The 26727-nt window shown below is 42.6% G+C and overlaps 1 protein-coding gene across 1 annotated transcript in view; it reads left to right on the top strand.

Moving 5' to 3' along the window:
• Positions 1-26727, top strand: part of Me3 (malic enzyme 3) — a 175977-nt gene that overhangs the window by 108333 nt on the left and 40917 nt on the right. The window contains exons 4-5 of the mRNA XM_028774705.1: positions 11214-11289; positions 21141-21302. Coding sequence (XP_028630538.1) covers positions 11214-11289; positions 21141-21302 — 238 coding nt within the window. The remainder of the gene's footprint in view (positions 1-11213; positions 11290-21140; positions 21303-26727) is intronic.

A 26727-nucleotide genomic window follows, 5' to 3' on the forward strand; every position in this document is an offset into this window, starting at 1 on the left:
AGTCTTATTCTGTGATTCATCTTGTGCTCCTACACACACACACACACACACACACACACACATACACACACACACTCCAATAACCACCTAGAACTATGCTCTGTGTCTCCCTTACTCCAGGTCCCAGGCTAGTGACGTAGCTTTATCTAAAACTGTGTGCATTGCTGTAGCAAAGGGAGAAGGTGAAGACGGTGAATCACACACTGGCCCTTAGATGAGCTGTGTTTTGTTGTATCCATTTCAATTTTACTTATTCAACCGGGGGAGCCACCAGGCTGTGCTTCCTTTCAGCAAATGCCTAGGAGAGGTCCTGGGGAATAGAAGCAATTGTTTCAATATATGGTAGCAGGAAGACTTTCAGCTTTGTGACAAGATGAGCAGCCCATGACAAATATGCCTTTCGGGTCCAGTTGATTGAGTGTTTGGAAGAATAGCTTAGGTGCTCAGTGAATGTTTGTTAAACATGGCTTTATTCCTTTCTCTGTCTTCACCCTTACTCCAAAGCTCCATGAAAGAGCAACTCTGCCATCACATCATCTTAGGTCAATCCTGTGCACCCAGATAACCACACATTAGCTAGGGGTGTCTGAGCTCTGCCTCTAGGAACTACAGAAGGAAAAATCCAAACTTGGGAAAGCCATGACTAAGTTGCTATAGTTTAGATCTGAAATAAACCCCACAGACCCAGGCTCCTTCCTTTCCGTCTTCAGTGCTATGAAGTGACATCTTTAGGAAATAGAAACTGACAGAAGACAGGTGACTTGGTTCATACCCTTGGAAAGGATTTTGGAACCATAGCCCCCTCCTCTTTGTTTGTCTTCCAGCTGCCATGAGACAAGGGCTTCCTCTGTCGTGTATTTCTACCATGAGGTACTATGCACCACAAGCCTGAAAGCAATGGACCAAACCACTATGGACTGAAACCTCCAAAACCATAAGCCAAGATGAACCTTCTGTCTTTATAAATGTCTATCTCAAGCATTCTGTCACAGTGACAGCAAGCAGACTAATACATCAGAGGTCATAGGATTCCATTTCCAAGCCATTCTCTACAGTTTTCCTTTACACAAGCAGTATCCTGAATACAAATACAGTTGCTCTTAAGTTTAGAAACGTTATTACTCATAACCTCTCAGGAAATGTTTATGTAAAGCAAGGTATCTAGTTATTAAAAATTTGGTTCCATAGGTCAGCAGTTTTCCATAGTACTATGTATGCTTTTCTTACCTCTTGAATTCTAAATTTGCTCTCCTGGGGTGAGTAAGGAAAACCTAGGAGAAATCTTAAGTGGTTAAATGACTACCGTGTTCCACTTGGTGGCTATTGACAGTGGGGTTTCCATGAATGGATCTACCCAGATACTTCTCTAGGCAGCCCCAGGAACATGAGAAGCATTCTGTCTTAGTTCCTTTAAGAAGCCACCAGCCTTGATGAGTGTTCCCGTTGTCACCTTGGGTCTGCAGGATGTCCAACACCTTGGCAGGAAGTGAGTCACTCAAATTCTGGAAATGCCTGTGTATCTCAGAGCCAGGCAGGACTTGCTGGAGCTTTCTACTTTCTTCCCTCCCTCTGTGCCTCCAACAGGATGTCTAATCACTAATCACGCTACTCTAAGCCATTACCCAGCTGTGGAAGCCAATGCCTCCTGGGAGGTCATTCATTCTCATGATTTTGGCACCAATGGAAGCAGCTGTGGAGTATAGAGCACTTCCTGGCACACCACCCTAATCCTCTTGCTGGAACTGTAGGAAGCAATCAGCAGACAAACAAATATTAGTAAAATTGGTATATCATAAGGCTTTGTGGTGCACAGGAATCCTGCAACCTTGACCTGTGTTTCTCACAGTCATCCCACAAAGAAGCTGGGATCCCCATTTTACTGCCCAGAGAACTAAGGCATAGGGAACTAAAGCATCTTTCCCCAATGCGCACACCTAAGGGAACACCTTCCTTATATCTAAGAGGCCGGCACTTGAATCTCCCCTGGGTGTTGAGGATAATATTTAAAACAGTGGCACCCAATCTGGCTTGATCTTATGGGGCCACCATATTTCCAACTAGACAAGGCCTGAGGCCAAGAGCGGTGGCGTGCTCCCTCCACTGCTCTGCTCAGGAAACAGCTCAGGATGGCCAGTAGCACCAGCCCTGGCACCCAGGAGACGCCGTTGTGGTGGCTAGATCAGCCAATCCACCACGCTCTCCACAATGCTTGACTGAGTACACATAATACCTGCCATCCCATGGTACCTGGTAAGTGGATTACTTATGGCTATCCAATTGGTTCATATATTTGGAAATGTTCAATTAACAAGATGTCCACACAATTAGAGTTGTTACCCGATACCTAACCTTAGATAAAATTTGTTACCCAGGACTGTTCTTGATGCACCCATAGTTCTCCATGGCTGCTACCTCTCTCCTCTTCTCCTAGCTCCTCCTCTCCTTCTCCTCTTCCCATGTTAGCTACTCCCCAATCACCGTGTTTATTGCAAATAATGTAGCAGCAGCAGGAAACCAACCTGTTACAACTGGGCCTTCACATCACCATCCTGTGAAGATGCCCATAGGATGATAGTGCTACCCACTAAGAACACAACCTGTACTTACATGCAGGTCTTGTTAGGTCCCTCGATCAGAGATACTCACAAAAGCCTCTGCGTGAATGAATGGAGTGGATGTTCTTTCCAAGTTGCCTATGATCTCATTAAACATTCGTTCTTGCAAAGATAATAGAAAACCTTTAGTCCCAGCTGTGTGTCACCAAACAGTTTTTATTTTGCTCCCACTGGGTGACTCGTATAATGAGAGATTTCCTGCCCACCATACTTTGTTTATGGCCACCTTCCTCTGACACCAAAAAAAGTCACTACAAATCATGGTTTGGGGAAAATAAGCTATCACTCTAAGCAAAATGTTCATTTATAATCAGATGCAAGCATTTAACAAGCAATTAGTATATGAGCCTTAAACCTCTAGGATGTTGTGCTAGCATTTGAATCCAGACAAGTTAACTCATGAGTCTGCACTGCTAAGTACTATGCTGTTGGCAATAGGAAGAGCTACCATTTACTGAGTTACACCAGGCACTGTACACCAGTTTATAGAGACACTGTAACACACTATTTAAATGTGCACTGTCTTATTGAGCCATCATAGCCAAGGTACAAAGTAGTGGGGTCACTTCTTCCATTTTACATGTGAAGAACAGAAGACCAAGGAACAGAAAAAGAACTTGTACACAGGTGTGTCACCAGACGCTAAATGCTTTTCAGGCTGATTATGAAGGTGACCCCCAGTCCCCTACCTGCCATATGGTTCCAAGCATTGACTTAACTGGAGCAGCGGAGAAATGAAAAGGTGAAAGACATGAGACACAAAAAAAACATGAATGATGAACCTGGAGCACCCTGGAAGTATGGAAGCTAGCATGTTCATTATCTACAGTTGAGCAAAGAGGCATGGTTGTTGCATACAGCTGAACAAAAAGGCAGGTTTAGTTATTCCCTATATGAGCCGTCTCTGTAGGGGAGCAATCTTCAGGCTGTGATCACCCAAGCAGAGAAAGCTGTAGTGGACATTTTCTGCACACATCATCAACATTTACATTCAGACCCAAGGGTGCTTTACCATCCTTCTGAGCCTTACTCAGAAAAGACTTTGCCCAGCCCCACGGAGCTGAGGCCCTGGAGTCCATAGCATGCCCCCATGCCATGTCATCAGTATACATTCACTCAAGATTTCATTCTCTCCCTACAACCCCTTGAGAACTCTGCCTGGCCTGCAATCCTTTTATTAAATGTTATCAAAGTCTACCACCACCAGCAAGACTTACAGAAAGAAAAAAAACCCTCAAACCCCACATCCAGGGCATTCCTTCACTATAGTTTATATGCACTTATTAAAAGCCCTTAATAAATTTCAAAAGTGGGAAATTTTATAGTCTGCTCTCTGCAGCCCCTGTAAAATTGCTTTAAAAGAAAGAACATGAACAAGTCTTCTAACAGTTCATCAGCTCAGAAGTTTAATGGAAAACTATTCAAGTTTCCTGTCCCCTTCTCTCTCTTAATGTCAATACAGAGGGTTGATGTTTGTTTGTTTGTTTGTTTGTTTGTTTTACTCCCAACTGTAGTTTCTCCTCCTCCTCTCCTCATAGTCCTCCCCCTCCCCTCTCCCATCTATTTCTCCTCCCTTTCCCTTTAGAAAAAGGAAGTCCTCCCATAGACATCAACCAGCCCTGGGACACCAAGTTGCAGTAAGACTAGGTGCATAGTCTCCTATTGAGGCCATACAAGGCAGCTCAGTAGGAAGAAAGGGTCCCAAAGACAAAAAACAGAGTCAGAGACAACCTGCGCTCCTACTGTTAGGAGTCCCACATGAAGATCAAGCTATACAACTGTAACATATGTGCAGAGGGCTTAGGTTAGTTCTATGCAGGCTCCCTGGTTAGTGATTTAGTCTCCATTAGCCCCTATGAACCCAGATTGATCCTGTGGGTTTTCTTGTGGTGTCCTTGGCTCCTTTGGCTCCTACAAACCTTCCTCCCTCTTCAGAGGGATTCCCCAAGCTCCACCTAATGTTTGGCTATGGGTCTCTACATCTGCTTCCATCATTTGCTGGGTGAAGCCTCTCTGATGATGATTATGCTGGCACATCTTGTCCCAGCACATCTTGTAGGCAGAGCAAATTGTAGGTCAAAAGTTTTGTGTCTGGGTTGAGGTTCCAATCCCTTCACTGAAAGTCTTGCCTGGTTATAGGAGATGGCCATTTCCAGCTCCATATCCTTCATTGCTAGGAGTCTTAGTTAGGGTCACCCTCTTGGATTCCTGGGAATTTCCATTGCTGTAGGTTTCTACCTCATCCCAGAGATGCCTCCCTATTTCAGTTGTCTCTCCCAGTACTTTCTCCCTCTGTCCTCTACCCACACGATCCTTCTTGTTCCCACTCCCACCACCAGGCAGCGCCCCCATCCACCCAAAATGTCTATTTTATTTCCCCTTCTCAGTGAGATTCACACATCCTTCCTTCAGCCCTCCTTTTTACTTAACTTCTTTGGGTCTGTGGACTGTAGCATAATTAGCCTTTACTTTATGGCTAATATCCACTTACTAGTGAGTACACATCATGTGTGTCTTTCTGGGTCTGGGTTACCTCATTCAGGATGATTTTTCTAGTTCCCATCCATTTGCCTCCAAATTTCATGATGTCTTTGTTTTTAATAGCTGAATGATACTCCATTGTGTAGATGTACCACATTTTCTTTATCCATTTTTCAGTTGAGGGACATTTTGGTTGTTTCTACCTTCTGGCTATTATGAATAAAGCTTCTATGAACATAGTTGAGCAAGTGTCCTTGTGGTATGGTGGAGTGTACTTTGGGTATATGCCCAGGAATGGTATAGCTGGGCCTTAAGGTAGATCTTTCCTAATTTTCTGAGAAATCACCAAGTTGATTTCCAAAGTAGCTATACAAGTTTACTGTCCCTCCAGCAATGGAGAAGTGTTCCCCTTGCTCCACATCTTTGTCAGCATGTGCTGTCACTTGAGTTTTTGATCTTAGCCATGCTGACGGAGGTAAGATGGAATCTCAGTGTCATTTTGATTTGCATTTCCCTGATGGCTCAGGATGTTGAACATGTCTTTCTTTAAGTGCTTCTTGGCTATCAGAGATTCCTCTGCTTAGATTCTTGCAGAAAACTCAAGTCCAAGTAGATCAAACATCTCAACAGACAATCAGATACACTAAACCTGATAAAAATAAATAAAATGGGTATGACCTTGAATACATTGGCACAGGAGACAACTTCCTGAACAGAACACTAGTAGTGCAAACACTAAGATCAACAATTAATAAATAAGACCTTGTGAAACAGAAAAGCTCTGTAAGGTAAAAGACACTATCCATAGGACAAAATTGCAGTCTATAGGATAGGAAAAGATCTTCACCAACCATACATCTGACAGAGAACTGATATCAAAAATATATAAAAAGTTCAAGAAACTAGACATCAACAAGCCAAAGAATCCAATTTCATAATAGGGTCTAGAGGGCTGATTTTGATATACCACACACATAGTTGTAGTAATCATTCTTTGCTTGTGTTTGTACACTGCTCCATTTAGCTCTAAACCATAGCATGGATCCTGCCTCCACACACATGTGATTGTCCTCCCCTAAGCATCCTACTGAGCCTCCATCTGGGTTCAAGTGAGATAAGCAAAAGTTCTGTTATGTGAATGAGAGTCCTCTTGCTGCTTGCTACAGGAAATTATTAAATAAATGTAAATGTTCTTTACAAAAGGAAAATCTAAGCCTAGTGTAGCACTCTCCTTTAGAGATACATGGATCTCTGTGAGTCCAAGGCTAGCCAGGTCCACATAGACAATGCCTGGCCAGTCTAGGCTGTATAGTGAGTCCTGTTCCCAAATAAATACATACATACATAAATATATAAACAAACAAACAAACAGAAAAATGAATGTCCCTTTTCTGGGTCTTCCCATGCAACAAACACACATCTCAACACAAAGGGATAAGACATAGTTTATCCTGGAATCACATGAGTGAACATGGCCCAGGAACATGGATTCAGGTTCCTCAAACGTCATATTTCAATTAGGTAACAGTTGCAGAAAACTTTTATAGTTACAGAACAAAAGGAAGTTATAAATCAAGGCATTCTTCAAATGTTTTAGTGGGAACATCAGGTAGGCAAATTACAGCACAGAAAAATAATCTGTTACAGGTTTCAGATATTATCTAATAGCATTCTTAGCTTTTAGTGGAATAAGAGACCTGTTAATCCATTCCAAAAGCATTTACCTGAAAAATCAAAGGATATTAGATCAGACACTGAGAGCTAAAGATAGCAGAAGATAATCTGGCAACATTCCAACCCTCCATAATCAGTTTTAATCAGCCTTGTAGAACACAGGTGTGACTTCTCTTTTCCCCCAGAAAACTTCAGTTCACAATGAAATAGCTCAAAATAGTGTCTAAGTAGAAGAGGTATATTTAAGGGTGGTATATTCTAGGACTCTTCACCTGGAAGCCATAAGTGTTATGAGTAAATTAATCCAGATGTCTACACCATCCCCTTCAAAAGTAGAACCCCATACCCCACATCTTAACTGTGTTTCTTTTCCCTGGCCCACTCACTAGCCTTCACACATATATCAGCACTCTCTAGCACCACCAATTATCACCCAGTTCACAGGATTCCTTCAGAGCAGTCACACAAATTGCCTTTGTGGCAACTCTCACCTTATTTTATTCAACAATCTTCCTTTATCACTTGAACATCATCGTTAACACCTGTTGATTTGAGTTTCTCCTTGTTCAAAGATAGTATACTCAGCATGTATTATTAACCAAGCAGGAGGATATGGTGCTGAAAGACCACAAAAATAGATGCAGACTTTGCCTTTGTGATGCTTACAATCTAATGTGGAGAAATTAGCCAAGGAGTAAATGAGTCTGTGCTTGCAAGGTTAAGGGACTTGGAACTCATACCAAGGGCCTTCTACCCTGATTTGGAAATTATCAGAATAATGAGAACGAATTAGCTACATGAAGAGTGAGGAAGCACAGGGTATTGAGCAGAAGGAAAAGCCTGAAAACCATGAGGTAGGAGGCCCATGGCTACACAGAGTCTGGAAAGGAAGCCAGTGTGGCTGACAGCTAGAGAATAAAAGGAATGAGTCTGTGTTTTATCTTGTCTTCGAGTCACAGTGGTGAAAGACTAGATCATAAATTTAGTCTTAAACAGGTTACATGCAAGTGCCTTTGACGTGTGTCAGACAGGCAGTTAATACATAGGTCTAGAGTCATCCCTTCAAAGTTTCTGATTTTTCCCCCCTCTGGGTATATTTGCTGGTGACTGGAGACATTTTGTTGCTGTTGCTGCTGCTGCTGCTGCTGTTGCTGCTGCTGTTGCTGCTGCTTTTCCTGCTATGGCAGAGTATGAGGTGCTGCTGGCATATATTGGGAGAGGGAGAGATTGCCAAAAATGCTACAAGGCTCAGGACAACCTCGCCTGCACAGGAAAGAATTTTCTAACATAAAACGTCAATAGCACTCAAAATGAGAAATTCTTGTCTTCAGATATTTGAAACTCAATGCTTTTGGCATTGATAAGATTGCATAGAGGAAGACTGAATGTAAGATACAGGAAGTATTTGAGGAATGTTATCACAAACATGGCTGGGTGACCAGCATGAAAGAGTAAATAAGAGCAGTCAGAGAAGGACGGAAAAAAGTAAGGAGACTCAAAAGCCAACATTTGTGGGTTGGGGGTTAGTAGAATTCTGTGAAAATTCTGTCAAGAAGCCAGAGGACGGACAGAGAAACAGTTTTGTTGTTAAGAACACTTGCTGGTTTTGCAGAAGACTAGAGTTCAGTTCTCAGTATCTTCATCAGACAGCTCAAAACTGGTTGTAACTCTGGCTCCAGAGAATCCAAAGCCCTCTTCTGGCCTATAGGGGCACTGCATACACACACACACACACACACACACACACACACACACACACACACAAACAAATGATTGGATTTTTGTTTAAAAAAAAAAAGGAGATGATGGGCTGAAAAGTGTCCATTGCCTTCAAAGAGGTGAATGTCATTGGAGGTTTGGTAACGGGATGCTAATGAAAGACACACTACTCTTCTGGTGGGTGGAAAATTATTGGGAGGCATCAAAATAGAAGAGGTTCCTGTAGGCAAGCTGGGTTTTTGTTTTGGTTTAGTTTTAGTTCTTTGTTTGATTTTAGTTTAGTATTGGGGAGAGGAGAAAGAATGGCCTGAGTAAGAAACTGACATTCAGAATACTACATGGGGGTTGGAGAGATAGCTCAGTGGGAAAAGCACTTTTCATGCACATGTGAGGACCTAATTTTAAAAAGCTACATTTAAAAGAGCTGAGGATAGTCATGAGCCCCTGCCATCCTAACTCTAGGGAGGGAGAGACAAGGTATCTCTGGGGTTCCAGTCTAGTCAAACACCATCTCAAAATATAAGAGAGAAAATTCATGACTTCAGCCTCTGACTTTCACAGACATGTGTGACAGACATGTGTAGGTGGACACATACACACATTTTATTTAGGAAATTCAAACATAAATGAAATAAGCAGGTCGTTATAATGGATATCTCTGGTATCCTGACTTATATGGATTGTATTTGTTTCTCTAAAAAGTAGGTTTTTGTCCTAAGAGAGGTAACTAAGCTGGATTCATACTCTAAGCTCCGTCCGCCCAAATCAGCAAGAACCAAGGTCTCCACTCAGTTCCTTGGACTTCTTGCTCATGTCCAGTCAATGGCTGGGAATTTTTTTACCCAGACTTGAGAGTCAATTCTCTCTGAAGTTTCCTCCCTTCAGATTTCACTCTTCACTGTCCAGATGTTCCTTCTACTGCCAACACTGTTCTCAGGCACCTCAACCTGTAAGTCTGTAACTTTCTGTTGCTCCAAGCTGTTTGAAGATTGGACTGCCCTCAGGCAAAAAGCTGCAAAGCCGCATATTTCAAAGAATAGTTGCTGCTTTCAAAGGCAAATGCTCCTACAGTTTCTGACACCATTTGGTCAATGCCATTGCTGCAAACCCACAAACACATATTTTAAATATGACAGTAAAATAAATTGTTTATAAATGAATGATTTTATAATAGTTGTTTGGAACAAGGGTACTCTGTATCACTACCAGAAGCCAGGAATCTTGTTTCACTTCTAGGATAATGAAAACTTGAGTATATAAATTTTATGGTTATCTATTAGGGTGAAAAGAGAGAGAAGAAATCCCTAAATCCCACATGTTTTCTCTCCCCTAATCCTAAAGCAGAGATTCATGTCCATGTTCTTAGGGTCTAAATGTTAAAGACTCTAAATCAGGTGATAAGATATTAAATTGAGTGTATGCTATTATCTTACATTTACAACTGGACCCTCATAGTAGATTATTGCAAGATTATTTGATCACACTGTGAACCCAGAGATTATGTTATTTACTGGGGAAGAAAACTGTTTCTAGTTGTAGTGTGGCTCAGCTCTTAGCACACACCTTTAAGCCCTCTGACTGGAATACAGACACTCGCTACATATACACCTTTAATCCCAAACAATGAAGGTAAAGTTAATTTGTAGAAGGAAGTACCTATATTTGAAAGTGATGGACAAAGTGACAAATCAGAGAAAGACTTGACAGAATAGGATATGCCCAACTCTCATGAGAAGAGGAGAAAAGGGAAGCTATTTAAGGGAATAGTGCAGAGAGAGAGGAAGGAGGTAGTTTTACCAGGACAGTTGTACAGAGACAGGTTGCAGAGATTGAACAAGCTACACATAGGTGGAGACAGAATGAGCCAGAGAATGAGAAGGCGATAGAAGATTAGAATAGATTGCCTGAGTTAGTTTGAGGCCAAGTGGAGCAAAAAGAAGAAGTCGAGAGAGAAGCCAGATTGAGTCAGTTAGGTTGGAGAGGAGTTTGAGCAAGAACAGTTGAGTTGAACCAGCCAACCAGAGTTCAGAAAGAGCTAGAGATCAGCTTATTCAACATTAAGTCTCAGAGAATGGAGACATTCTAGACCTAGATTAGACTGTATGGAGGCTAGAAGATTCTAGGAGTAGGCCTGGGATAACAGCCAAGACAATTACGTGCAGTGAATAAAAAATACATTTACAGTAGACTGGAAGACTAGGTTTAAATTTGGTATTGTTAGACTCCTGTCCCACAGAGAAAAGCATCTTATACTAAGCACCCACCCCTTCTTCCCATCCCCAGCTACATCTCCCATTTCAGGTTCCTGGTGCATACGTGTCCATACTTTCCAACTTTCATGTCCACATTGTAGTCCTAGCCATGTGGCTTGTACTTTGGAGCACATGCCTGGAATACAGACCCACACAGTTGCTAAGGCACTCTTGGGGCTAGTGAGTCTGGAGATTCTAGTACCAGATCTAAAGAAAAGAATAGAAGATTCTGTCTCTAGAGAAGACTGTTCTAGATAGGCAAGCCTTTGACCCAGTGCTCTTCTGGTCCTATGGAGAGAAGCAATTGAAGGAAAGATACCAGGACCTTTCAGAGGTTTGAAATAAAATCCATCTTCCTTGGGGCTAATGGCAAAACTCAGCAATGCAATTGATGCCAGCACTCATGGCCTTTGTTCTGTTTCTACGTCAACTACCTGGTTTCTCTATGTGTACACACTTTTTTTTTTCCTAGTGGGCTGTTTATCACCATTCATGACAAAGGCCACATTGCAACAATGCTGAACTCTTGGCCAGAGGACAATATTAAGGTATGATCTTATTTTCATTGCTATTGCCCTGCTGCTGGAGGGATCCTTGCCATCTGTGTTGGTGTTAACTCTACCTATGAAATGTGTTATTATGGCATTGAAGGCAGGATACTTCCCCCATTACCTAGGCCTTGATAACAGACTTTCTGTAGTCCCCCACAGATGCATCATAGAAAAGAGATCTGCACTAACTACATATATAGGTAAACTTTCTAATATTAGTCTAAAGAAATGTACAGTATTCAGTCAAGTACCTGCCAAATGAATATCCTGTGCCAGTTTCCTTGGGGATGTAGGCAGAAATCCACCATCGACTTCTTCTGGAGTAGCAAACATTTCATAATGAAAACAGGACAGTAGCACAGCAGACTGGCCAGGTGGAACACGATCAGAGCTAAGCTGTAGGTAATCACAGAGATAGGACTTTCATCCCAGAGAACTCTAGGTTGACTTCATGGTGAAATGACATGGGAACCAGGCCTTAGATTGATGATCTTGAAGATATAGGTGAGGACATTCTGCATGAAGAGAAGGGTTTATGGTGAGCAGACATGAGTAGTTGTGCCCTGAGTAGCACAGCAAAGAGAGAATATGTGCAGGGTGACAAAGTGAAGCTGCCACTGCTTCCTGAATATCACATCTCCTCAAAAAAATTAAGGGAGAAAAAAGATGAGATTATAATATGGAATGCAAACTGTTTGGTGCTCCATATGGAGGACTTTGAGGTAATCTGGCATCTGAGCCAATTAGCTTTGGAATTATGGAAGCAACATGAGTGTAGCTGATAGCTCCTTGACGAAGGAATTTCCAGCCCAGGACCCAAAAGGTGTTGGAGTTAAACACAGTGTAACTCTGGGGCCCACTGCTCACCTCACCCTGGCTCCTCTGGAAGACTATGGGTCATCACTGCTTCATTTGTAGGGATCCTCTCCCTCCTCCCGTGCTAGTTCCCTGAACCGCTCATTCTTCACCAAAGGGTACCAAGTAGAGCTTCTTTCTACTGGCCTGTGTTGATTTTCTGCCCATAGCAGGCTCTGGGTAGGGAGTGTGAGCATTTAGAACAAGAGTAGAAAGGGGTTAGGACCTTGGCTTTCTGCAGCCAGGTCTGAGCTGCAGCCAAAGTTCAGCACTGGCCACGGTGAGTGATTCATCCTCACATCTCCATCTGGGTGTGACTTTGTCCTGTGCTGATCTGCCTGGACTCCAGTAGTATGCAAGGCCTTGGCCTTGAAAGTTTTGGCCACTGTCCCAGGGAAACATGTTTCCAGGGTGTGTCTAGAATGAAACTATAATAAAATATTGAGGACATTAGGGGAGCCAGCTCGTTTATTGGAGAGTTAACTTTAGGCTAACCTGAGTGGGCACGATGCTGAGGTCCAGCATACTAATCTTTTCCACATGCCTGGACAGCTCAACCATGGAGAAACCTCATGCATAGTAGATCCTTAGTATATGCTTGCTGAGGTGAATAAACTCAGTCAGCAGATACTTTAAGCATCTTCCATGTACTAGGCACTGTGGCAGGAATAGAGGTATATACATACAGTACTTTCGGGAAAATTATGAGCAATTAGAACACCTAATGTAAATTTCTCTTGCTCAACGGGAAGTAAAATGGTACCCTTTCCTCCAGGCTGGCACAGGGATCAAACCTCAGGTTCCAGTTGGTTCCTTGTTGGGGAACAATATGCACAATTATCATCAGGTCCTCCTACAAGAATTTCAAAATGAAAAACAAAGAGGCTTTGTCTCTAGATTCTTCATGTCATGCTTGAAAACCCAGAATGTAAACTCGAGATAGAACCATGGGAGTTAAGTAGCTATTGACTTCAGTAAACACATAGTGAAACACATCTGAATACTGAATACTAGCTAGCAGAGAGGCAGTGACAGAGATTAAATCAGGAGCTTTATGGTCATTCTAGAGGAAGAGTATCTCAAGTGGACTCCAGATAGACATCCAGACATCAAAGAAGGCTGTAAGATACATGAGCTGATCTAGCCTGCTGAGCGGCATCTAACTCAGTTGCATTTGTCTGCCCTTCAGAAAGCATCTCCTCTCAGGGAGTTCCCTGGACCTCTGTGATACAGATGTGCAGCACTAAATTCAAGGAACTCAGGTTAGATAGGCTTAGCTGGAAACAAGGGCAGAATGCCATGCCAAAGAGAGGAACTTACAGAGCAAACTGCAGACAGGACATAAGCTGCCCAGCCTCCCTCCTCATGAAGCTCCAAAGGGGACAACATTCACCCTTTATTCCTGTCTCACTTTAGAGAGATTCTGGTGACCATATACAGAAAACATCCCTGACTTTACAAACAGACACATAAAGGGTTCTGATCACAAATCTTCCCCTTGCCTGTTATGTGTGCAAACAGCCTTTCTGAGCTTTGCATTCCTGCTATGGATTACCCATAACAGTGTCTGTGGACACTGAAGAGCACACAAATGAACATTGCCCTTATAGAAGGTGTTGGAAGCCGTTATACCGCCTGTAGCTATGCAGGACCAAAGGGCAGCCAAGGAAACAGAAGTTTCTTCTGGGAATCAGAGGCCACAAGTGGGTAGTCACATGCCTTGTACCCAGATATGCTTGGTTTGGCCCTTGGTGGCTGTTAAAATTTTTGAATTTATAGGCAACATTTTAAAATCACATTTCATTGAAAACAATAAATATATAAGAACTTAGATTCTTTCCTTCTGTGGAAAAACTAGGCACTCTGAATATAGAGCCTGTGTCATGGTGTATAAAGAAATAACAGGAGCTGACTGGACTTTCCATAACCCACCAGACACTCTACCCTGGCCCACCCAACAGCCTTTCTCTGAAGGCTCCCTCTCCTGTCATACAAGGAACCCTTTCAAAAGTTCAGAAAGTTGCAAGCTGCAGTCTTTTTTGTTCCTTAAAAAAGAGGGGGAGAAAATCTCCTCACTTCCACAGGGACTCTGCTTATCACCCCTTCAGGGCACTTTCAGAGACTACTGAGAACAACGCTCAGGAAAGATTCCTTCTGAAACCCCCAAGCTGGGCCCTGAAGGATGGGTAGAAAGGGGGGACATTGCTCAAAAGAACATTCAAGAGTCAAGTGGACATTGCTAAGAGGAGCCAGAAAGATACAAAGTCACCCACAGGATGAGGGCTGTTCTACAAACTACACCTTGGTGCTGAACTCCTTCTCCCGCAGCAGCTGACTCAGAGAGGCAGTTTCTCAAGGCCTCAGAGTGTTTAGATCCTAGTGTTGCTCGCTGCTTGGCTAGGAAAGAGGGTTGATTTCAGAGGACCTTCTGAATCAATTTGGAAGATTAAACAAATAACTTTCTGTGGTTTCTTGGCCAGAAAGCCAGGAAACACTGAACTGCAAGAAGATAACTAAGTGGAACCCAGATCTCAAGCTCAGGACTATAAAGCTTTGTGGACTTTCTTTTTCAAGGAAGAGGTCACTCAGCGCTGTCCAGTGTAAATCATACAAAGGAGTGAAAAATCACTGTCTTGTCTCCTCAGAGTGACTGTTGCCAACAGCAGAGGAAAGGCTCAACTGAGAGCTCTCCCTGTCAGCTTCCTCAAGTCTGAAATATTTCTTCCAGCCTAGTACCACCATTTCTGAGAAGAGGGGCCTTTGAATGGTAGAGCCAAAGCAGCAGCCTCCATCACTAAGCACCAGCCACACAGATGCTAAAACGGGGCCCAAATTGCTAAGGCCTTGTGCCTACCTCATCATGCACAGGCCCAGAATGTGGCACACACCTCCTGTGTCAGTGTCAGAGACAGACCTTGCTGAAAATCTCTTGAGACAGAAATTAACTTGTCAATTTGACCCAAGAAGGTCTCTTGGGTTAGTATCTATATGTGGAAGGTGGCAGAACAGTACACAACATCACAGTGGCCTGTAGTAAGGTCTTGAGAAAGACTCAGCAAAGCCTTGGAGTCAGGTTGAGAGCTGGGATGAATTTTGGTGGGGAGAGGCCAGGTTTTTGTAGTCTCAGTATGATCAGTCATTGGCTGCAGGCTGAACTTGGGAAGAGTGTGTGGTTTCCTGGCAAGATGGCTCAGGTAGAGAAAATTCTCCAGATAGGTTAATAGCCAAGAGAAGCAGTTGGGAATTGACTCCTTCATTCCTGCGTAAGGAATAACCTCGGGCAGACATTACCAGCCCCACTTCGTGCAGGATTATATAAGTGGATTGCACAGATTGACTTACTGCCTTTTCTCTGTAGTCACAGGGCTTCTTTTTATCTTTGCTTTATAGACAAGGGATCTGAGAGGCTAGGTTCTTTGCAAGTGAGGAGTGGAACCAAGATTTGAAACTAAAGAATGTGTGTTATTTATGTTATGGAGTAGGGGAGAAGGCATTGGGGGAAAAGGATGGTAAGAGGGAAGAGTAAAACAAAAGGGAGAAGAAAAACAGTTTGAAAATGTCTGCAGGCAGCCCACAATCACAGCTGTAAATCTAAGGTAGCCCAAGAGCAATGGAGAACTCAAGATCTTCTAGTCAGTCTTTGGTTAGTTAAGCTAAGGGACATGCCCAATAAATCAGAAAAAGTCATGGGTCTGAGGAGGGCAGGCAAGAAAGAACATAGCATACCAGCCTTCAGACATCCCTATTTGTCTAAAATGAGAAGGGAACCATGACTTTTCCAACATCCAAATAAAGAAACTGAAGTTCTGTCATTCCAGAAATTGTTGCTGGCTTTTCAAACCCAAAGGCATTGCCCAGACTTTCCCTAAGCCCTTGACAACCCACTGAACTAGTTAAGTGGTTCCCAGAATTAATTCCATTGCTATTGTGAATAATGAGAGGTAATATCTTCCCTCTGAACTTAACTATACTGGCTTTGAATCATGGCCAGCCAAGAAGCCACTTTATACACTGTTAAAGCTATCATTCGCCCCAATAATTGAGTATGTTTCACATTGCAGGCCTCAGAGCCAAAAGCTAAGGAATCAAATAAAATACAACCTAACATTGCCCCTAAAAAGCTTGCAACTGTTATGAAGGACAAGGAAACATGAATATTTATATTACAACAAAAAGAGTGATAGCTACTTTGGGCAAAGAAAAATGCTCTCAGTATTCATAGAAAAAGAGTGAGAAGTTCAAGAGGAAAGCCTCGTGGAGATAAGTGAATTTTGACTAGTTCCTTGAACCACACAAAATGGTAGAATTCCAGTCAAGGAAATTAAAGAGTTGATGGGTTAGATACCACATATTGAGGGAGGTGAAAATCCCATACAAAACCAGAAGTGCCTTAGTTAGGATGAAACATGGAAAAGACAGAAAAGTCCAAAAGGCAGAATGGATAGTAAGTAGAAATCTTAAAAGTCAAGCTGAGAAAATGTCTGATTTTTGTTTTATAGGGGGGTAAGAAATGGATGCATCCGGATGAGCTCTGTAAAAACAAAATAGGATGGAAAGACTTCAAGAGTAAAAATAAGTCAGAAAATTATGGGAGTGGTTTGTGAAATGGGACTGGCTGGTCAAAGGCAGTAGAAATGGTGTGAGAGTCATAGAGCAGATGCCAGAAGGATGGACCAGGCAAGATCAGCAGAACTTTATAGTCAGCTGGGCATGATTGACAATGCACAAAGAAACATCAAAGAAGGTTGGTGGTCTTGTCCTTAGGAGATATGGGGAAACAAGAGGGCAGGTAAATTGGACCAGCAATTCTTCCTAGGTTCTAGGATTCTGATGGGGAAGACCAGGGATAAGAAGAGAAAGAGTCAAAAGCTGAGGTCAGAAGTACTGTGAGGGCTAATGACCCAAGCTAGAGAGTTTATGAATCACAGCTCCTTCTATACTCCTCAAATAAGGAAGCCGAAAACAAATTAATAATGCTCATGAGACAGCAGAATTATGGGGAACTCAGAGTAACTCTCATTCCTCTTTTGCAAGATAGATGCTGGTACAATAAGCAGAGCATTTTACATCTCTGTGTCTGGAACATTTGGCCACAGCTTTACAGGGAAACGGTCCAGCTCCAGGATCTGGCCTCAGTGGCCTCTATAGCCATGGCAATAGTCTATTGCTAGCCTTCCCAGGGACAGCCCTCACAGGAAACAAAGACCCAAAGCTCTTTGTTCCATACATAGGACCCCCAAAGGGCTGTTAATTCTATTTAGCCCCTGACAGGAAGATAGCAAAGTAAAAATTTTCAAAGGAGAAAAGGATATAAGAATCCATTTGTATAGGGAGTGATGAAACTTGAAAGCAGTATTGGACATACAAATGGCAGTTCCCAGCTGTCGTATTCTGTGTGAGTCCTGGTACCCAGGAGGTTCTTACTAGTGTTTGCAGAATGTAGAAAGGTGACACAGAGCATTAGATACAACAACTGCTAAGAGTTCACAAGAGAGGAAAAACCCCATTTGTGCAGCTGAAGGATGAAGAGAAAGATCCTCCAGGAGGCAGGAAATAAATATAAAGGCTGAGAAAAAGATGCATTCCTCAGACTGAAGAGACTACTAGCCAGATGATACGATTATATTAGAGAGACATAACAATGATAACTTTCAGAAAATATGTTACATAATATACTTAGGTGTCCATAGGGACAATTAGAAATTGGTGAAGGTCTTAGAATGTTTCTGGTTTTGTGAGAAAACACCATGACCAAAAGCAACTTGTGAAGGAAAGCATTTATTTCAGCATACAGCGTGTAGTTCATCATAAAGAGAAGTCATAACAGAAACTCAAGGCAGGAACCTGTAGACAGGAACAGAAACAGAGGGCATGCAGGATCATTGCTCACTGGATTGTTCCCTCATGGCTTCTCAGCCTGCTTTCTTATAACACCTAGGACCACCAGCCCAGGTATGGCACCACTCACAATAAGCTGAGCTCCCTTACCCCAAATTGCAATCAAGAGCATGCAGTACAGACTTCCCTACAGGCAAATTTTATGGAGGCATGTTCTCAGTTGAGAGTTCCCTCTTCCTAAATGACTCTTTTTTTTTACTCTAACTTTTGTCAAGCTGAAATAAAATTAGCTAGCACAGTCTTTGATTCTGGAAATGACATCAAAATGAGCTTTGGATACAATGACCTTGACAATGGTTAGTAGGAAGGCCTAAAAGAAAGAAGAGGGGCAAGCCTCCTGAGAAGCTGTTATACCTAGTCAACCATTTGCACAGTAGAACTGAAAATTGATGATAGGTGGTGAGGAATTCACTTAGGAAGAGTTGAACATGCAGTGAAATTAATTCCCTGGAACATTCCCCGTCTGGGAGACAGCACTGATGGCATCCTGAGAGACATAAACAAACATCTACCCCCAGATAGAGCACTAACAACAGGTCAAAAAAATGATCCTACCTAAGTAAGCCTTAGTGAACCAGTGAGTTTATTGGATAGTTGAGGGGCTACTCCATAAGTAGTCAACTCCTAGATGGCTACATCACTGAAAAGACCAGCCCAGTATGGTGATAACTCATGAAAACTGCATCCCTGCAACTCTCAGCTCCTCTTGCAGGCAGCCCAGCCATTCAAAGAGTCTCTTCTTCCCAGCTATTATCATTGCTTATGTAATCTTAGGAAAGGATCTTGTGACTCCTGTAACTTTCAGGAACTTCCTGTAAATTTAGAATCCCTGAACCTTGTGTATTGTGTTTATCCCTTGAGTCTTATTAGCCTATCTCTCTTCTCCACAGGAGGGAATGTTTTAATTCAGAGCAAAGAGGTATACAACAGCTTCCCTCTAAACAAACAAAACAAAACCAAAACAAAACAAGCAAACAAACAAACAAAAAAACCACAGAATGGGAACCTGAATCAGTAAGCTTTGATTCAGACAGATGGTAGAAAGTTGTAGAGTTTGGGGCTCCTGAGGAAGCATGAGAGCACAGACTTTAGCTGAAATGCTGCCCAAAGGAGGTGAAAGGCAGGTACAAAGACTGGGTGCTGAGGCAGGGAGAGACTTGCCAAAAGCACAAGTGCTTTATTCCAGTGAGATAGAGTGACAGAGACAGCTCTAAACCAGAAACCCAAAGCTTGACTAGGAGGGGTTCCACATTTGCCAAGGTGACCTTAACAAGTCTTCTGGGCTTCACAGATAACTAACCTGGAACCATTAACACAATAACTAAATTTCAGCTGATACAGGACAAGTGTATGTAGACCAGGAAAATTGTGAGCTTCCACTTGCTCACTTTTGTGTGGAATTATCAGCCTTAGCCACTCCAGTGGCCAGACCATGAGAGAAGGAGGGAGTATAGGACGTGGGTGGTAATCACTCACCACAAAAGTTGTAGAGCAATCTGAGAAGGAAATAGCATGATTTTCATGAGTCTCCTGCACTCGTCAAAATTCACTTCCTGGCGTGAAGTGTTTTTAGAATCTTTGCACCTTTTTCTAAAGAATGCCAGACGTGGCCCATGTGTGCTTCACCCCTGGAGAAGTTAAAAAAAAAAATTGGGAAGATATCTTTGTGTATTGAATCACAAGCTCTTCCAGGGCAAGAATAGGTCTTCATCTCTTTATCCCAGCATCGTCCTTACATAGACAAACTAACCCTCTATAGCCCATTGGTTCTATGGGGTCACACAGGACATCTATAGCTCAGAGCTAGTCTTCAATCCTGTTTAAAAAAAAAAAAGCCAGATTTCCATAGATGGATGAGACGCTGATAGGCTTAACTCTTACAGAGACAATGGGAGCCCACGATAGTAAGGTTGTTGGAGTGACATAGAAGCAACTTCACTGTGACCTCAAGGGATTGCCCTTGCCCTTGGCCTGATGCTTCTGACCCTTCACTGATTTCTCCCTCACTCCCCATCCTCCTATTCATGAATTTACACCTCCTTGCTTCTCACACACATTTTACACACGGCTTAACTTTCTTTCCTGTGAAAGGTGTTTCATTCTGCCTATACCCCCACAACCACTTCCTGTCCAATGCTTGGTATGTGTGTCCTTTCATCTACAAAGCCTACAAGAGTGAGTCGCCTTACAGGAATATCTCAATCTCTACTGTCCCTGCACTGTCCTGTTGCTTTCAAGCTTCTGTCTGAGAGTTATAACTGTTAACAAATATGCTCCCTCTCTCATTTAGGTCCACACATATTTAATTTTATAGGTAAGCAAACAAAAGTTCCTTCCCCCCAAGATATGTCTTACTATCAAGAAGGTGTTTCAGAAATATTTATTAAGTGAAAAATGAGCATCCATCATGATCATATAGTCATATCTGTCATCACCATGAGCTCCATCAACCTCTGTCTACTGATAAAGGCAAGATTTGTACCAGAACTCTCTCTAGTACATAACTGGCCCTCAGTGATTCTTTAACAAAAAGTTATCTTCACACGACCAAAGAATCTACCTGACTTCATAAGAAAATCGTGATTCTAGGAAACGTTGCAATCTCTGTTCTTTGCAAATTGGCCTCAAAACCCTGCGGCTGCAGCAGCAACAGCAACGTGACTGTCTTTTCTTTCCTTTTCTTCTGTTCTTAGATCTCTCCCTTCCTGTCTCATGCCCCAAGCTTCAGTCTGAGGTTGTTCAGTTTCTCGGAGAGGGAGGGAGGGACAGAGTGAGGGAAAGAGTGAGGGGGCAGGGAGAGAGAGACTAGATGTGATTTCTCTCCAGCTGTTTCTGCAGCTCCCAACCCAATCTTCAGAATGCAAGGAACGCTGTCTTTCTGTCATTTGGCCTCTGTGAGGATTCTTGCCCACTTGCCAGAAAGGACCAGCCACCTGCAGTTGATGAATCCTCTGGCCTTGTCCCAGACAAGCCGCTTTATTCCCAACAAAGTCAGCGGGCATCCAACTGTCAGGCCTGACTGCTGGGACTTTGAAATGAGCACTTTGTCATGGAGGTGGTGCTCCTGATTGAGGGTGCCCTGCTGTGTTTTTCAGGCTGTGGTGGTGACTGATGGAGAGCGCATACTGGGTTTGGGAGACCTGGGCTGCTACGGCATGGGCATCCCTGTGGGCAAGCTGGCCCTGTACACAGCATGCGGAGGGGTGAATCCACAGCAGTGCCTTCCTGTCCTGCTAGATGTCGGCACCAACAATGAGGTAACAGGCTGCCTGAGCCAGGAGCTCTTGGGCCAGATGAGGTTGGGGGGTGGCACACTGGTGGAATAATTATATCCACATGGTCTGTTTCTTTTCTAGCATCCTCTTGTTCCCCACTCTTCCCACGCAATTATGAAGTAGAGGACTTTCCTTTACCAGTTGCTCAACTCTCCCACTCCTTTCTCCTTCTGAGTCCCCTATCTTTTTCATTTTCTCTTCTGTGCTCGAGATGCCCTGGACTTACTTTTTCTGTTGCTTCCAGGGTCCCATGCAGTTTGCAATCTTCCTTGGGTATACTCACTGAGAGCGCAGCTAGTGATAGGACTAGTCTGTGTTCTGCATTCTCAGTACAAGTTGCTTTAGTGTGTGATCCAAAATTCAAAAACAAGGCCACAGGTGAAATGTCTGAGACAAGCTGGTGAACGCCCTGCAGATCAAGTGAGAGAAACTGAGGCAAGCTAGATCACCCTGCAGAATTCAAGGGCTTTCTCACTAAAGGAGTTCCATCCTCACTCAAGGGTTTGTCTGCTCTGGGTACCACCCTGGCACGTTGCTTCTGCCTGCAATTCTTGGTCCTGTGCTGGCAGAAAAGAAGTGTCTTAAGAATTCCTTCTCTCTTTTTTGTATCAAATTTGTTTGCTTAATTCAAAAATTTGAAACAATTTAGTTCTGCTTTTGACAAAGGAAACAAAATATATATCTATCCAATTGTCATGTTTTGAAAATTATAATTGTAACTAAATTGTAATATATGAACAATGAGTTCCACTCTATTTTCACAGAGGAATTCCTTCTAAATAACATTTATTTTTGAGTTTAAGAGCAGTGTGTGTTTGTCTTTTAAAAATTAAAATTAAAATCATAGATGTATTAAAAGTAAAATATCAGTCATATGATCAGTGCTAATTTATATGCACATATGTGCATATATGTGCATATGCATATATATTGTATTTTTATTGGATATTTTATTTACATTTCAGATGTTATCCCCTTTCCCCATATATATTGTATTTTAATATCTTTTCTTACAGCCTTTTTCTCCCAAACCTTTACAAAAACCAATTTGGAGTTACATTGCATTATGATTCCTAGCCTGCTTTTTTGAAATTTGACAAGTTTCCTCTCACATCCTTACCGTTACTTTACTGTGCCACATTAGTGGCTGCATGCTTTACCACAATTCATGTAAGAAAGCCTGACCAGCTGTGTATTTAGGTGTTTCCAGACTTCTTACAAAGATCAACTGTGTTCTGATACCCATTTTTTGGATCAGTCGTTGATTACTGCTAATTGGAGTTAGTTGTCTAGAGTCACAGGATGGGTATGTGTACTGACTGGGAGAACAGTACAAGGAGGCCAGAGGAAAACCTTTAGCACCATTCCTCCTCCAGCACCTTGCTGTTTGAGACAATCTCACACTGGGACCTGAGATTCAGAGATTCACGTGGGTGGACTGGCTGGTGAGCTCCAGGGATCTGCCAGTGGGCTTCCCCAGTGCTGGGACTGCAGATGTGCCCTGCCACGCCCAGCTGTTTTTTTCTGGTTGCTGGGGAACTGATCTTGGATCCTTTGCTTTCCTATCAAATTCTTCACTCACTGAGCTGTCATCGAAGCCCCTGTTGCTCAGATTCCTGATTCACATGCCAAAAAGGTTACAGCCATGTGCACTCCACAATGATTTATTTCAAGAAAACTGCTTTCTTCTTCCTTAGACACCATGGTCTGGTTTCTAAACAAGAGTGAGCATTGTCAGGAAGCAAGGAATGCAGCTTCCTCGGATTCCACCCATAGATGCTCCTCCCTGAATTGAAGGAGCCTGAAAAAGACCTTTCTTGAAAGCCAGAAAATCATGGGGTAGACAGTGGCAGCAAGAGAGGTGGGGAAAGATTGAATTCAGAAGCAGGGGCCCTGGCCCCAGTACCACCGTAAGCCAGATGAGTCACTGCAGCTCTCTAGACCTGATCCCCTACATAATTATATTGCCATTTTAAAACCTCTTCTTGCTCTGCCTTCTGACTAGCCTATGAGACAAGGTCTGGGTGGTAGTAGAAGCCCTACAGCTGCTCAACAAGACCAGACCTTAAATTTTGCTCTAAACCAAGTTCCTTTCCCCTGGCCAGATGTTTGAGTTTATACCAAAAAAACAAAAAACCCAACAACAACAACAACAACAACAAACAAACAAACAAACAAAAAACATTAAATCTGTCCTCAGCCTCAAAGAGGACATCATTGCCTCTGGAGATGAATACAGAAAACCTTATTTCAGGCAAGCTACCAGCATCCTCTGCTGTGTTACAAATAGATTTCATTGATGCCTTCACCCTGTCAGTGCCTTAGAAGCTGGTCCTGAGCTGGAACAGAGACAGCCTAAGTTTAATTTGAGCTATTATATCTCAGGGATACTAGTTGCCTCTAGTAGGTTTGTGGAGATCCTTTGCTGTTGAAGGTCCAGTATGCACCAATCCAAATGAAGCTCTAGGCCAACCTCAATTGTAACAAATCTATCAGGAAGGATTTCCAAAAACAAGTGGCCAGCATGGACCAGGACCTTACACTTAATTTGAGCATCATAGCAGAGAGTGAAGGCCCTGTCACTGCCTTCTTTTTCCCTTCAGGAAGCCGAGGCTCAGTTTTAATTAGATCAAATGGACTCTAACCAGAGCTGAGATCCTCTGTAGCACACCTAAGCTGGCATTTTGTTGTTTCCTAAGTCAATATCATCTCTTGACTTTTATTACTAAAGTAACTTTAGAATGTTATTCAAATTCTTAAGGTAAATGGCATTTCTCCCACAGTGCTACATTTGTGGACCCTTTTCAATATTTATCTATGACATATGCACCTATAGATGTATATATTACTTATTACTTAGTAATCATAATGCACCTGTAATTTTGTTCTCATTTTTTTTCAATTGAGGTTATTTGTGAACACTTTCTCTTTACTTATTTAATCAAAGTTTATTGAGTGTTTAGTAGGTGTCAGGCATTCAGCTAGGCATGAGGGAGCTCAATGAGCCAGACTTGGGTGGAATAGTCTGGTTGTTGGTGTTCCAACATTGTCACATAATGGATCATTTTAATGAGTTGTGTATTACATATACTTAAAGTGTCTGCTTCTCCCCTGAGTGTTTTGCTCCAAGCATGAGAATCCAATGCTGCCAAGTGAACCAGTATTAGAGAGACATGATTTATCCCCCTTCAAACGAGTTAGCTGTGTCATTTCCCATAGTACAGCTCTTGGTTAAAAATGCATCTGTTTGTAAGACATGCACAATGACAACACCAGTTAAGATGCCAATGTGAGTTAGGGAAATTTCCCAAGACCCCACCCATAGATGAAGAACTACAGGCAATTAAAGGCTGCCAAGAGTGAGAATCAGTCTTCTCTAGGGACAAGCTCTCTGGTAGGTTATCCAATTCCAAGTGTGGTCAGTCCTAATTACAAGTACATATAAGCACAACACTAAATGAACCCTGGTGAAAACATACATACATACATACATACATACATACATACATAATACATGTCTATGTGTATCTATATATATATATGGTTATATATATGATTAAATATGAAGTTGAGCTCATTAAGTGGAGAGTTGAAGGGAGCTGGGTTTGGAGATGGGAGATCAAATGATATAAATATGATACTGGTGTATAAAATTCTCCAAAACATAAAATAAGTGTGATTTTCTTTGCTGAGAGCAATTTTCAGCTGTAGGAGAGGAAAACTTGGCCTTATCACTTCCACTGCCTAACATAGTCCAGGGAGGATGCTGCTGTGAGGTGTTCTAATGTCCAAACAACCCAACTATCGGTGTGGATGCCTCTATGAAAAAAAAAAAACCCTCCCAAGGCAACAGCAATTTAATCAGCAGCGTCAGACCCTCCCTCTGAGCATCCTGTTGAAGGAAAACATGTGCTGTCTACACCCCTGAGCCTGAGTCACTTTTACCTGCCAACACCAAGGACGTTTGGAAAAATAAACATATGGAACAGTAATTCCATGGTGGGGGTTGGGGGCAGACACCCCAGGTTCTACTCAGGAGACAGAAGACTTGTGCTCATGGCTGTGTATAGATGAGACCAACCACAAGATGGTTATATCATCCAAGCAGAAGGGAACAGAAACAGTGTCTTATATAATTCCTTCACTCTTCATAGGAAAAGCAGCCCAGAACACAAATGGCTTCCTAAGGATTCCTTCCAAAACCCTACTCACATGGCACTCTACAGTGAGGTTCTTTGGAGCAGCCCAACAGGCTTGGCTCCCTAGTTTCCCTCCTGAGTCTGAGAGTCTTCTGCTCTCCAAAATCCTGAACCTGTACTCATCTCTGAGGGAGATGCTATGTGGCCCTCTGGAACCTACTCTGTGGCTGAGAATGTCGGCATCTGCAAATAGACTCAGGTGAAAATTGACAGCGGAGCCAGAAACCATGACTTTGAAGACTTGGTGGGAATGAACAAGAGTCAGCTGCTGTATGCTGAGATTTGCAGCGTCTTCTATTTTACAAGCTTATTGTCTCCATGGCTAGAATACTCAGCTTCATCATGTGGTATTACCAGAGAGCTCACTCTGCATGAATGTTTGAGGATGCCGCCCCCAGAGCCTTTGCAGCTTTCTGCTAGCTTAATTTACCTTTCCAAGATATGAGCAATAGGCATAAGGGAAGGGTGCAATGGCCATGGAGTGGACCCCATGCCATGACCTCCCAGATACACAGGTGTTTCGCATGACCTCTGCAAGTGCCTGTTGCTAGTCAAGGTAAATATTTTTTTCAACCAGGAGATGTATTTTCCAACTTAAGTACAACCCTCTGTGATATGTCCAGAGGAGAGGAGGAAAACCTATTTGTTTTCCATAATACTTTGTCTCTAAGGAAAATCTTAGGAAGGAGAGCTAGGCAAAGAACCCCAGAGAGTGTATCCAACCCTCCAACTCCCACCACACAGGAAGAAGTAACAGTTTGCCTTCTTTGGGTAAATTCCTTCACCTATAATTCTAATCACTGACTAATTCTGTTCTGATAAGAACTTAGTAACCATCTAACAGAGAGAAAAGATTTAGCTACCAAGAACTACTTAGATACCAGAGTACCTTGCGCACACCAGAGCTTGGGAATGAATAAATTCAGTTCCTATTCTGTTCTAAAATAATGACTTCCTTCCTTCCATTCTGACCAGTGGGTTTTGTGACCTGAGACAGCTCATGTCACCTCTGTAACCCTCAGAAATCCATTGGGAGGAAGCTGAAGTGAGTGACTTCCAATTCCTAAATTTTAACTCTGACATCTTAGCTCAGTGGTGATACACTGGCAACTGGTATCAGCTAACACACTTCACAGATTCTCTGTGTGCTGGCACTGTGTGATTGATCTCTGGGGAGATATAAATGAAGAAGGAACAGATCATTCCTC

Source organism: Grammomys surdaster, unplaced genomic scaffold (genome assembly GCF_004785775.1).
Source record: "Grammomys surdaster isolate TR1022 unplaced genomic scaffold, NIH_TR_1.0 242, whole genome shotgun sequence".
Lineage (NCBI taxonomy): Eukaryota > Metazoa > Chordata > Mammalia > Rodentia > Muridae > Grammomys > Grammomys surdaster.